Source organism: Dendroctonus ponderosae, unplaced genomic scaffold, assembly GCF_020466585.1.
Source record: "Dendroctonus ponderosae isolate FM_Combo_2020 unplaced genomic scaffold, Dpon_F_20191213v2 Dpon_F_20191213_6, whole genome shotgun sequence".
In the NCBI taxonomy this organism is placed as follows: Eukaryota; Metazoa; Arthropoda; class Insecta; order Coleoptera; family Curculionidae; genus Dendroctonus; species Dendroctonus ponderosae.
This window is the reverse complement of record NW_026018814.1, coordinates 1460722-1472763: the sequence shown is the minus strand read 5'-3', so window position 1 is coordinate 1472763 and position 12042 is coordinate 1460722. Positions and strand designations below refer to the sequence as shown.

Below are 12042 nucleotides of genomic sequence, written 5' to 3'. Positions count from 1 at the left end.
TTTCTCAAAAAATGCTTGAATTCAAGAAGTTTTAGATTTGCGTGTTTTTTTTTGAGTTGCAAAATCCACTTGAACATGACGCTGCTTTTTTCGAAGTTCCTCAAGAACCATTCGAGCCACAGAATTCGTTTTGGCATCGTTGGATAGAGAATTGAAAACTCGATTCAGTCGTAACAACGTGAGTGAGGAAATTCGAATAGTACACACGGTTTTTCCAATTTTAACTATAGTTACTAATTTTGGCTGTGAGTTTCCAAATAATACTAAAAATATGCACTACCAACATTAAATCGCCACTTAGACATAAAAACAGCTTGGAGAGCAAGCCACTCATTTCCCCAAGGTTTTGGCCTCCAGTTAAGAAACACTCTGTATATAAAGGCTGCACGAGAAGACTAGGCTTGCACTAACCTATAAAAGCCGTTGTGTTTTTCAAATTAATGAACAAATCAAACCCGATGAGTAAGGAACTAAAAAATTCCATAGCAATTCTATGCAAACTGATCAACGCTCTCCATGAAACCAGTTTGAAGCCTGAGCATTTTCGCCTGGCAAAATTCGATCAAAATGAAGAAAATACCGTAGATATTCCTACAAGACTCATGTTGCTGAAACTCTAAAAAAACCGTTTTAGGTGGAAGTTTTATGGGGCGTTTTGGGAAAGATTCTGAACGAAACTAGTCCAGTGGCTATTCAGGAAAAAGTCTTCAGCCTTCATTACAATAGAACGCAATTTTACTGCCTGCAAAGGGAAAACCTGTGTGGAAGTAGGGAGTTGCTCCTTGCTCTGGGTTTTCTAATAGGAACGACGGTTGAAAGGGATTTACGGGAAAAGTTGGAAAGTAACCCACTGCCCCCCGTAAACCATTTCGCCCCCCAGCCACTTTCTGCTGACTCAAATGATCAATTCGAGTGGAAAAAATTAAATGAACGCGATCTAGAAAAGTACAGAAAGTGGCTGGTTGGTCACATCGCGTCCAACCACGACATGATTTCTGAATATAATGAGCAAATACGCAAGATACAGACCAAAGTAAGAAGCAGCATGATTGAGCACAAAAAAAACTCAAAATAATGATTTTCTAGTACGACAAATGTTTGAACATCAAAGCCCATAATATGCTCACAATCTATGAAATACTAGCATTGAAAGACAAGGAAATTGGGGCGCAATTTCTACTCGAAACCGAACGAATCGTCTGTATTATGGGAATTTACCAAGAATGGACTAAAAAGGAAAAAATATTCTGGAAATGGATGGTTTGTATTATACAACTGCCCAAATGTATATATCACCTTTTGAACCATTGGTTGGGTTTTAGGCTAGTGTGTTGCAGGAGGCCAAAAAAACCAGTTGAAGTGGCGTGTTTCCAATATATTGTAAAATAAATCAATTAATTGCATCAAGAACATCTTTTCACTGATTCCATTGAAGTCCAAATGTATCCAGATTCGGCACACGGCTTGCTGGAGCCATACGGCGATATTTTCGATTTATAATAATCAGATGGGGCGTGCATTATGAACTCCATGCAATCCAAACTCCTTGGAAAATCCTCTTCAGGCCCTAACCCAGCAACGGAATTCATAGCCAAACCTTTCACTGTAAGCAGCATTAATACGCACCAATAATGTACGTGGCTGGATCGAATTCTTCATTCGGGGGCGGACTTTCCGCGGAAGGAAACAGCCACTGAAGAACGGCGCTCTTACTGCAATACTGGTCAGTCATCAGGCCAGTTATTTGAGCATAATAGCAGTCGTTATTTTCGTCCTTAACCGATACTATATCGCCCACTTGAATGTAACTTCCCTAGCAGTCCAACCATCAAAATCAAAGCCCTAAATAATCACTATTGCAGACTACTCACTTTATAAAAAACATGATCACTCGTTACAACAGTGGCAACTGATGCTGGGGCTTTCATTGGTACCTTCTTAAACAAGCCCCTGCGGCCTCTGCTTTTGGGGGCCGCTGGCTGTTTTGGGGTAGCAGTTGGATTGTGTCGAGTTTTGTACGATCGCGTGGCCCTGGGCCGCTTTTTTGTCGGCTTCTCATCTTCCTCGTCCTGCAAAAGGGGCCAATCATCACTCAAAACAACAAGGTTTCACTTGTATACACACCTTTGCATCTGCTTCAGCCTCGTTGTCTTTTTTCGCCTCGTTCACACACTCAAAACATATCACTCCTAAATTTTCAGCATTCGTCCAAAACGTCGACTCTGTAGATTCACATTTTAGGCATATAATTGGGGCTTTGTAAGGCATTTCTAACAGTGAAAAGTTCAAAATTGCCAAATACCAGGTTATGTACTGGTGTCAGAGTCTCTGCTAGTGTTTTTATTAGTAAATTTATATGGGCAACACTGTAGCAATTGACCTGGCATTCAATTGCCTTAAGGTTTTGTTTACGCGTTTGTCATAATAATAGAGAATCATATCAAATAGTAGCTAAAAATTATTAAACAATGTCCAAAATACGCGATAGGAGACTGCGGTTTAGCATCGAACAGGATTTGCAGCTTCTTAGGGAAGTGATCAGGCAAAATCCCTTCGAGGAGGTGGACAGATGGACAAAAATACATGAAAACTTCGTCAATGAATGTAACGTGCCTTTTTCGCTACGTACATGCAAAGAACACGCAACTCATCTGCTAAATCTCCACTTGAAAGATGCCTTGAAGGTGTAAGTAACTATTTAACTAGAAAATATCGGACAAAACTGCTACGTGCCACAATAACGCATATTGTTGATATCGTGCTTCATTTAGACGCCCCAGAGAAACCGACGACGACTTTGCCGAAAAAAAGAAATATTTGGATCAAATTGTCGACATCAGAAGGCAGTTTGGTTTAGAGAAAACGTCCCGCAGGGGTTCCCGACATGCAAACTCTTGGGAAGGTAACATTCAAAAGCAATTTTCATTGAAATGGAAGCACACACAAGCTGTATTATTTTAGAAGAATTTTCCACATCGACAGTGAAAAAGGAACTAACGCGTTTTGTAAAAGAAGAGGACAGCGATGGTAAGTGCTCACCTAAGAAAATCCATGAGGTCACAGTGAAATTACATTGTTTGCAGACGATTTCTATTGGGATGAAGAGAACGAGCGAGAAAAAAAGGAAAAGGAACGGGAAGCGAAATCAACCGAGGAGAAGGAACGAGACAGTAAAGATGTCGAGGGAAAACTGAGAAAGCAAGCGCTGGCTCTGGCAGAACGCAAATTGGCTCTTAGAACCATGAGCCTCAAACTGGAGGAAGAAAAGCTGGAGTTAGATATGCTGGAAAGAACCGCCAGATTAGAAATGGAAAGGGCCGAAAGGGAGGCCTATAGGCAAGTTGCCATGCACAATCAGTCAATAATCACAGCGCTGATGGACAGGTACAACAGAGGCAATGGAGGGAATAATCTCTGCATTTTGTAACATGCATAGGAGGGTCATTGTATCAACGGTTTTATTGGCATTAAGATTATATATAAAATGGTATTATGATATAAGTATTCTACAGATTGCAGCAGATTTGGTAAGACTCGAATAAGCGTTACAGTGAGGAAATGCACGAGAATCTACTTATATAACAGTGGGAATAAATAATTTGTTATCAGAGCTTTAATGTTTGCAATTCGGTTTCCTAATGTGATGGTAATTAGGCAACAGCTTTACCAACGTTTCCATTTGCAACGTTTGAGGCTGAAACAAAAATCAGTGCTTAAATGTTATTGAAGAATAATGAGGGCTTGTGGCATTGCAAACCCACGCGAAAACTCATTACAGATAACCGCATATTTCAAAAACTCCCAACAGTAAATATAAGGTTTTTCCTATATATCCTAATATAATAAGCCGATTGCAACCAGCAGTGTAAGAACTACAAAGCCCCGAATAGAAGCCGGAAAATTGCTCGAGGATTCCCTGGGTATTTAAACCTGGTTTAGCCCAAAATAACGATATCCTGGAATATCTACGCCACTTCACCGATCTATGACGTTCCGTTATGGCCAAATTACCGGAATGTGAGCGCCGAATAGCTGTTTGACGAGAACTGAAACAACTTCGTTCCCAATTGCTAAGCGGCGATCGGGCATTTTCTCATAAAAGATGCTAAAGTTGATGGATTGGACTTGCAAAACGAAAAACTACACAGAAGCAGAATCGCCCGTTAATAAAAAACCGGAGAGTTTTCGAGAGAAAATAATTATTTTCCACCACGACTGTCTAACTTACAGGGATAAAGCGAACGATCCGGATTTTGCGGACAAATTTGCGTGAAAACGGTGATAAATTTTGAACAAAATTTTATACAGAAAAAATTGTAATGTTGCTTACATTGCTTAAAGGGGCTTTCTGTTGCACTCTTATGATTCTGTTTAGTCAAATAATGCAAGTTGATCAGCTTCTTGAGTTGAGTTCCGCAATTTTCTCGCGTTATTTCAACTTTTAGAAGACGACAAGTTTTAATTATCAGCGCAACGTCGTGATTGTTGTGCATGGTTTAGGCTCAGTTCTCTAAAATAAAATTAAACAAATGTATAAAAGAAACTGTTTGAATTTTTCGCAAAAAACTTTTCTCTTCTGTGTGTCTTTCTTTGCAGCTATGCCTCAAAAGACACACAGAAGAGAAAAGACAATCACGACGTTGCGCTGATAATTAACACTTGTCGTCTTCTAAAAATTGAAATAACGCGAGAAAACTGCGGAAAACTTCGAAGAATTTATCACAAGCCTACATAAAATTAGAGGTATTTTAACAGCAGTGAATAATGCAAATAATCGCAGACACAAACCGCAAAATCCCCATCCATTTCACTGTAGCAGATGGAAAGGAAGCGAATTACGGGAACCAAAGTAGAATTTGTGAACGCAGTCATACCACGCCTTACGCTAAATGCGAGGTCACCAGTATCGAATCGATACGACAAACGACAGTGTTTGTCGGGACGCTAGACTTGCCGGTACGCCAAACGTTATAATTATCGTCAACTTTTGCGAGTTCTCCCCTGATTTCCCAACGAAATTCAGCCTGAACCGTATTAATAAGCTCGGAATAAATGAGTCGCAAATCAATGGAACGGTTACGATACACGAACGAGCACAGTTTGATGCTTTTAAAGGAAGTTTTAGATAGAAATCCGTTCGAAGACCCTTACAGATGGAGTACGGTTCATGAGAATTTCGTACGCATGACGGGTCGTCCGTATACTTTGCGTTCGGTTAGGGAACATGTCGACTATCTTTTGAAGCTTTACGTAAAAGGAGATTTAGAAAAGTAAGATATTAAGGGAACGATAAGTGAAAATAAGGTGATAACCCGTATTACTGCACTTGACGCTATTTTCGCTTTAAATAAACAGTGGCGGAGCAGAGGCATTTTCCAGTAACTTTGTCGATTTGTCTTTAAAAAAGTGAATGGAATTTTGTTATCAGCGAAATGAAATTTTATTCTTTTGGGCCGCAATCTGGAATTTCTTACTTTATTCAGTGTCTTTTGGCAACAATTTTCAATATTCAATCAGTCTGTTTTATGTTCCGAAAGTTTCTGATCTACAGGGCGTTAGTTAGCTTAACGGCTTGCAATCAACAAGTTAAAAATAAGCAAGCTTAGAACTGTAACAAACCAAATTGGTATAATCCAACTGCTTCAAAAACAGCGAAAATTCAGAAATCCATTTTAAATTTAAAAGAAACCAGCAGTTTTCGGGAAAATTCGTCAAAAATCCCAACCATCTAAACCCACTGAAAACAGAAGCGCTGCTCCAACAAATACTACCCATCTGTTCCAGTAAAGCCAGATACAAAGGAAGCGACGAGGAACATGTAGAAAAGCTGCAACTACTTCACGAAGTGCTGGAACTGAAAGAAAAATACTTCGATGTAATCCAGGAGCGAAAACCCGCAATGGATCGCAGTAGCAAACGTGCCAGATCGGAAGCATGTAAGATTCCCCATGCAGCCTTTATAAAGTTTTATGCTACGTATTCCAGCCTCGCATGATGATGTTGAATCAACGGACATGTTCCTGGACGAAGATCTCAACGACGACTCAGTCCCTCCACCTCAGAACTCTGGGGGTATTTCTGCGTTAACTCAGGACGGAGGTAAGCAGGGCAATGCAAATAAACCGCACGAAATTAACTGGTTTTGCAGGACTGGCTAATGTGGCCACTCTGCAATTCCTCAAAGACAAACATACGAGTGACGTGGACCTAAGGAGGGCTGAAGTGGAAGTGCAGGAGAAAAAAATCGCGCTTGCTGAAAAGGAATTCAAACTGGCCAGGGAGAAATTCGACTTGGAAAAGCAAGAACGACTAAGACGATTGGACCTGGAACAGCAAGAGAGGGCGATGCATTTAAAAGTGTTAGAACAACAGCAGAAGCTGATTCAAATGTTTTTTGACCAACATAAATGAACAGACAGAATGATGTTCTGTGTTGTTTTTTTATATTTGCAATAAATATTATTATAAGAAAAAACTTGGGTACTTGGAAGGCAACTTACCGCCGGTTTGTCCAAACTCTCCCTCATGTGGCACTTAGCCCCAAATATCGAGACATTTTCCTTCAAGATTTGCTCATCAGTTACAACACAACCAGTCCCAAATGTGCATCCATTAGTGACGGTCACTTTGTTTCCCACAAAGCATTTGGCCTCAAAAACGTTATTATTGCCGATTTTGAGGGCCTCAACTGTACAGCCCACTTCAAAGACGTTATGAGATCCTATTATTAGAACAGGCGTGTTTTCCTTGTTTTGCTGATCCAGAGGCAACCTGAAAGGAACAATTGATTCGTTAGGACCAAAGCGCGAAAGTGAGTGTGAATTTAAAACAGTTCACCTGTGAACAATTTTCGCTTGTTCCTCAATCAAGCACTGCTCGCCAATGATAATGGGGCCTGCCTCAGCTACGATTGTGGCACAGGGGTGAATGATTGTTCCTGATCCCACCGTGATGTCGCCCCTCAGCTTTGCCTCCTCGCAAACGATCGCACCGGGGAATATTTTGATGCTGAAACCATGTTAATGCTGAAACCCACACTCTACTGAAAATCTAAAACTTTGTTACCTGTTCTTCGACATTTTTATGTTTTTATTGGCTTCTAACTTAAAGTTGGATGGAATTAAGCAGTTAGAACTTTGAATCGTCCATAAACTCCAAAAAAACAGTTATTTAAGCACCTGGATGAGATTGTCGCGTGCTTTTTACAGGTTTAAATCAGGTTAGAAACAGAAGCAATTCATGCCTGGGCGGATAAAATTGTCGTTAAAATCCTCTAAAATTGGGTTTTTGCAAAATTTTGTGGATGTTTTCAAATCAGCTCATTGATTGAGGTTAACTGGCACGTCACTTTATTTACTTCATCTACAGAAGGCCATGTTGCCACTTGTTTTTGCACGCCCAGAGTTCATAGCAGACACCATGGGCGTAGTTGGTTTCGTTATTATACTTAATTAAATACGCAGGGTGTTTTTTAAAAAAGCCAAATTTTTCGAGTTGTGTACTAAGGAAAGGACCGATATTGTTTTATAGTTTCTTCCAGTTGTTGAACTTTCCAGCACATTTTATATGGTTAATTGGCAGAAAAAAATAATGATTTTCGTTTTTCGGATAAACAACTGCAATATTTATAAAAAAAATTAGAAAAAAAGCCAGTTCGCTTAAAATCTCAAACTTGAATCTGTGAGGTTTTGTGAATTGTGAGCTTTTAAAGACCGGCCTTGATATTGGCGCACATTTTTCAAAGGTAAAGTTTGGAAAATCGCAGAAAATCAACGGATTATCGTAATTATTCAAAACTTTCCGCAACAGTCAGCCAAGGCATCGTCTATTTTGACTGAAAATTTCAAATTTGACTGACTTTGATGAATTTTTAAAAACCAGCCAGCAAAATTGAACCCATTTAGGCTTATCAAAATTGCATCTTTCTATTTAAATTATGGCTGTTTAAACTTGTTTTAATAGAATCGAGTACTGATGAAGTCTTTACAACCTAAAATCATCAATAATGATTTTATGAACGCCAAAGCGGAAATGCACTTGGCAAATAAGCAGAAAAATCGTTTAATGCCCCCAGTCACGGATCCTAAACAGTTGTTGGGCATTTTGCGGCGTTTACGCTTAATGACTGTAATTTCCACATTTTCTATGCAAATTGATTGCATGCTTAGGCTTCTATTATCACTTTGTAAAGAAAGTACAGCGGGGGCTTCGGCAGGGCCATGGGGATGGACGTATTTTTATAAATAAGTAATTTTTAGGGCTCTCAACACGCATTGAACACTAATGGCTTCTGTGACTAAGAAATATGTTATTTCTCATCTCTATAGTTTGCAATAATTCTCTGGTTGAAGGCGAACTAAAGCTGGGCCAAATGATTTTACGGACGGAACAACTTGAAAGCATTTTCTAATCCGGGTGAACCACATTTGGTCGACTTTGTTGCACGGATGAGCTCTTCCTGCGGCATTTCAAAGAGCGATCTGTCACCGTCCGCGTTTACCGAAGTGTGACACCGTCTCATCACATGTGGATGATGCTCATTCGCGTAACTACCCTGATTTATAAGTCTGCATGTTTGTTGTCGCGAACAAATGAGCCAATTTATGGCTTTACTACGCTTTAGTCGGCTCGAAAATTCATAGTTCGGCTCGATATCACTTCAAGCAACTGAGATAATGATAGAACGGATAGGAAATGAGCGAGGGGGATTAAATCGGGGGAATCGGCAGGAAAATTCACATTTGAGTCGAAAGAAATTCATCACTGTTCATTCCAAAAGCCATTCGCCAAAGGCGAATGATATTCAAGTGGGCGTTCAAATAATCGCCTCGTTGCACATTTAGTCAGTGCACGTGAGAGGTTGTAAGAGGCAAGTTGGAGCAATTTTCAATTTCCTTATTTGTGCATCCAGTGGCAGCTCGTGGAGAGTAACGGTGGGCTCACAAAACCATTGTACAGATATGCAGAAAAAACTGCATTTGCCGATCGAATTCAAACTTTTTAGAGGGAATTTCAATATGCGGCATGATTTTCGCAAAAAAGCCATCCAATAAATAGAATATTAATCATTTATCCGAATAATTGTAGCGTAAAACCTGCTCTTTCCGGTACTTACGGTACGGTTAGTTTGAGAGCTAAAGCTTTACAAATAATTAAAGAAATTTTAAGTGCGGCCATGTTTGCCAGCACCAGTCAGGCCAGATTGAAAATTCGTGATATTTTGGAAAACTGGAGGATTTTTACGGGATTTTTCCACCCTATAGGGTGTAACCTGCTCTTTCGACTGGTATCCTTAGCAACTTTTCAGGGTACTTGATTTGGGAGTTGCGAATTTTTAAGTGTGACCGTATTTGCCAGGAACAGTCGAGCCGCAGTTTAGATTGAAAAATTCGCTAACACATGGAAGAGCTGACGATTTGAAAAAAATCACACCCGAAAGTGAAACCAAATCAAAACCTGCGCGATTTCTTGATGCCCTCAGAAAATTTCCCGAATATTCCGATTGGGAGTTGCGGAATTTTAGACGCGACCATGTTTCCCAGAACCACTCTGGCCGGGGCGAAGATTGGAAAATTCGCTACATTTTGGGTCGTTTGATCATTTGAACCAAAGTTTCCACTAATGTAAAGCAAAACCTGCTCGTTCCACTGCTGTGCTTGACAAATTTTTTCTATCCCTTGTTTGGGAGTTACACATTTTTTAGTGAGGCTATGTCTGTTGTCTAGATTGAAAAATTCGCCATTATTTGCCCAATTCGCGGATTTTTTCGAAACATTCCAAAATTGTAGCACAAAACTTCCCCTTTTCACTGCAGCCCATGGTAGCCTTTCATTTGTCTTCATTTGCGAATTACGAATTTTTAAATGTTTCCCAGAACGAGTCGGGTCAGGGTTTACATTGCAAAATTCTGCACAATTTGGGCAATTCGGGAATTCTTAGGACATTTTTGATCGTTATAGAGTGAAAAAATAGAGTCTCAAATGTTTCACTGTGGTCAAGTTTCCCCAGACTCTAGAACTGGTCCGGTCGGGGTCTACATTGAAAAATTCGCTTTAATTGTTGTGGAGTAAAACTTGCTCTTTCCACTACTGTTTCTCGGAAATTTCCCGGGTGCTTCATCAGGGAGTTACAAATTTTTATTTGCGGTCGTTTTTGTTAGGGCTAGTCTGGTCGGGGTCTAGATGATAGGAAACACTGCAAGCAAAACAGTGCATTTTTTGTTGCAACTACACAACCAGGACACTTTTTTTGATATTGTTTGACTTAAAAAACGCTTTTAGGGGTATTTTTAGGCTCATTCATTTGCCGCCGAGAAAGTTAGATGAAATCTAGAATAGTGGGCATTATTTTTCGCAAATGAATGGACAACAAATGTTCTTTTGAAACTAAAATGTATTTTTTGTGTGTATGTAGACAGGATGTTCACTGCGCCGTTGAACCTATGGAGAAACCGTGCTTGTGTGCACCCCAAACTTGCATATTTTGAGACATTAAACACTAAGAAAATCTGAAAAAATTGGGACGATTTTAACTGGATGATTTACAATCTGCTGCACACATCACGTTACAGTAATTTTGAACAGTCTGGCTTCAATGAAACCATTTTTTCCATGGACATTTGGCTGGATTTTAAAAGTGAGCGAGCTTGGGGCCCCCGCCTGTCGTTGCTGATTGACGGCAAAACAATGGGGCCGACAGTGCTACAATGGTAGCGCTTTAGTGTCGCAAGCGTGTTCGTTAATTCGCCATTATCGAAATATGACGCCTGCAATTCATTGTTTGCAGGCGCTAATTCCCTGATTGTTCACATCCAATTTAGGGGGCCCAAAACTTTATTTTCTACTGCTCATTCCAAACCTTCAACAAACTGAGACTAGAAAGGATTTTGATAAGATATCAATCTAATCGTCATTGCCAAGTAATCTCCTCCATCTGCAGCCAATGAAAATTGCCTCTAGGAAGCCAACAAAAGAGCGCATAGTAGTTTAAAACGAGCAAATTAACACATTTCCTGCCCGATCCCGAAATAGTAAATTATGACATGTACAAATAACTCGGCTGCTTACGATGGGTTACAGGCGCCCAACCGTAAAATCCTGGATGGAAATTACTGAAGAATTCCAAGGGTGTGAGCCATAAATCTTCCAGCAAACTTGTATGGTTTAACAGTTTTTAGCGCGATGATTGGACGGCAATTTTCGAGCACTTGATGAGATTTTGTATAACGGCTACAGATAAATGGGTATTGGCAACGAGAAATGACCAAACTTCTCGGTGAATTCATCGGCTTCATTGTACTCAATGTGATTTTCCTCTTCGGCGTGAAAACGCCAGAAGTTCTTTTCGGCGCGCGACAACTTATTACACCAAGCCTGGAAAATTATCGTCATCCATCAGCCACAGTTTACCACTTGGCAGTAGACATTACTTGCTCATTGTGGCTTATCCAGGAAACTTCCATGTCGTTTCCATATTTCAGGGCGGCCGCAGTGGCCTTTTTCATGATTTTGAACGTTTCGTTGTATTTGTTCGTCAAACACACATGGAAATAGGCTTTCAGATGGTAAAGGCTAGATTTTTCAAACGGCGTCAGCTTCTAAGTGCACGTAACCGACTCAAGAGCCTACCGAGGCAAAATGATCTTCACCGATTTTCCGGCTTTGAACATCAGCGTGAACAACCGCTCGATCCTCCGCTGAAGAATTTCGGCCATCTGGATGTTCTTCCTGTCCATTTTCCGCACCATCATCACAATCAGCCCTTCCAGGAAATACAGGCCGGTTAGAAGGTTTTCCAAATTTTCCCCTTCGGGTTTCAGAGAAAAACTCATCACTTCTTCCTCCCAGATAAAGGCGCCTTCCCAGTTTTCCGAACGCACGTTCCTGGACCATCGAGAATTTTCAATCCAAAAAGCCTTTTGTACTAAAGTGTGCATATAAAAACCCTTGATAAAAACACTGACCACAACCATATCGCGATGGTAAGTCTGGTTTTAGCGTCCGGGTCTCGGATTGCTGGCTCTTTTCCATCCCCTTGACTGAA

General features: G+C 40.4%; 6 protein-coding genes across 7 annotated transcripts in view; 3 read left to right on the top strand and 3 right to left on the bottom strand.

Moving 5' to 3' along the window:
• The first annotated feature begins 185 nt into the window (after positions 1-185).
• On the top strand, positions 186-1407 carry LOC109536427 (tubulin epsilon and delta complex protein 1-like). 2 transcript variants are annotated; one of them, XM_048667375.1, is made up of 4 exons: positions 189-581; positions 635-1033; positions 1087-1260; positions 1323-1407. In XM_048667375.1, exons 1-4 carry the CDS (start codon positions 441-443, stop codon positions 1356-1358), a joined length of 750 nt encoding a protein of 249 aa, XP_048523332.1. In that variant the 5' UTR covers positions 189-440; the 3' UTR covers positions 1359-1407. The 2 variants fall into 2 exon arrangements, with proteins under 2 accessions (XP_019758195.1, XP_048523332.1); XM_019902636.2 differs by having other exon boundaries at positions 186-581; positions 1087-1407.
• On the bottom strand, positions 1361-2348 carry LOC109536431 (GATA zinc finger domain-containing protein 1). The gene is made up of 4 exons (XM_019902639.2): positions 2125-2348; positions 1872-2069; positions 1627-1813; positions 1361-1567 (listed from the first exon to the last, which is right to left on the bottom strand). The coding sequence occupies exons 1-4, from the start codon at positions 2266-2268 to the stop codon at positions 1404-1406; spliced, it is 693 nt and encodes a 230-aa protein (XP_019758198.1). The 5' UTR covers positions 2269-2348; the 3' UTR covers positions 1361-1403.
• Positions 2349-2353: 5 nt separating this feature from the next.
• LOC109536429 (stress response protein NST1) lies at positions 2354-3610 on the top strand. The gene is made up of 4 exons (XM_019902637.2): positions 2354-2686; positions 2772-2902; positions 2962-3027; positions 3084-3610. Exons 1-4 carry the CDS (start codon positions 2469-2471, stop codon positions 3425-3427), a joined length of 759 nt encoding a protein of 252 aa, XP_019758196.1. The 5' UTR covers positions 2354-2468; the 3' UTR covers positions 3428-3610.
• On the bottom strand, positions 3442-7393 carry LOC109536432 (dynactin subunit 6). The gene is made up of 4 exons (XM_019902640.2): positions 7066-7393; positions 6838-7008; positions 6501-6771; positions 3442-3694 (listed from the first exon to the last, which is right to left on the bottom strand). The coding sequence occupies exons 1-4, from the start codon at positions 7077-7079 to the stop codon at positions 3614-3616; spliced, it is 537 nt and encodes a 178-aa protein (XP_019758199.1). The 5' UTR covers positions 7080-7393; the 3' UTR covers positions 3442-3613.
• On the top strand, positions 4651-6475 carry LOC109536430. The gene is made up of 4 exons (XM_019902638.2): positions 4651-5270; positions 5785-5936; positions 5986-6099; positions 6149-6475. The coding sequence occupies exons 1-4, from the start codon at positions 5053-5055 to the stop codon at positions 6409-6411; spliced, it is 747 nt and encodes a 248-aa protein (XP_019758197.1). The 5' UTR covers positions 4651-5052; the 3' UTR covers positions 6412-6475.
• A 2981-nt stretch (positions 7394-10374) lies between the features above and the next one.
• LOC109536483 (adenylate cyclase type 10) overlaps positions 10375-12042 on the bottom strand; it is a gene marked incomplete in the record, with an annotated part of 9514 nt that continues 7846 nt past the window's right edge. The window contains 4 exon segments of the mRNA XM_048667587.1: positions 10375-11372; positions 11429-11570; positions 11628-11882; positions 11963-12042. Coding sequence (XP_048523544.1) covers positions 11229-11372; positions 11429-11570; positions 11628-11882; positions 11963-12042 — 621 coding nt within the window.

Coding starts and splice junctions, on each gene's coding strand:
- LOC109536427 (XM_019902636.2), top strand. CDS start 441: ATGAACAAATCAAACCCGATGAGTAAGGAACTAAAAAATTCCATAGCA. Junction 582..634: donor ATCAAAATGAAGAAAATACC/GTAGATATTCCT, acceptor AAACCGTTTTAG/GTGGAAGTTTTATGGGGCGT. Junction 1,034..1,086: donor TACGCAAGATACAGACCAAA/GTAAGAAGCAGC, acceptor ATGATTTTCTAG/TACGACAAATGTTTGAACAT.
- LOC109536431 (XM_019902639.2), bottom strand. CDS start 2,268: ATGCCTTACAAAGCCCCAATTATATGCCTAAAATGTGAATCTACAGAG. Junction 2,070..2,124: donor AGGCTGAAGCAGATGCAAAG/GTGTGTATACAA, acceptor CCCCTTTTGCAG/GACGAGGAAGATGAGAAGCC. Junction 1,568..1,626: donor TCCAGCCACGTACATTATTG/GTGCGTATTAAT, acceptor TTGCTGGGTTAG/GGCCTGAAGAGGATTTTCCA.
- LOC109536429 (XM_019902637.2), top strand. CDS start 2,469: ATGTCCAAAATACGCGATAGGAGACTGCGGTTTAGCATCGAACAGGAT. Junction 2,903..2,961: donor ACATGCAAACTCTTGGGAAG/GTAACATTCAAA, acceptor GTATTATTTTAG/AAGAATTTTCCACATCGACA. Junction 3,028..3,083: donor AAAAGAAGAGGACAGCGATG/GTAAGTGCTCAC, acceptor CATTGTTTGCAG/ACGATTTCTATTGGGATGAA.
- LOC109536430 (XM_019902638.2), top strand. CDS start 5,053: ATGAGTCGCAAATCAATGGAACGGTTACGATACACGAACGAGCACAGT. Junction 5,937..5,985: donor ACGTGCCAGATCGGAAGCAT/GTAAGATTCCCC, acceptor TACGTATTCCAG/CCTCGCATGATGATGTTGAA. Junction 6,100..6,148: donor TGCGTTAACTCAGGACGGAG/GTAAGCAGGGCA, acceptor CTGGTTTTGCAG/GACTGGCTAATGTGGCCACT.
- LOC109536432 (XM_019902640.2), bottom strand. Junction 6,772..6,837: donor CAAGCGAAAATTGTTCACAG/GTGAACTGTTTT, acceptor TGTTCCTTTCAG/GTTGCCTCTGGATCAGCAAA. Junction 3,695..6,500: donor AGAGTTTGGACAAACCGGCG/GTAAGTTGCCTT, acceptor TTTTTGTTTCAG/CCTCAAACGTTGCAAATGGA.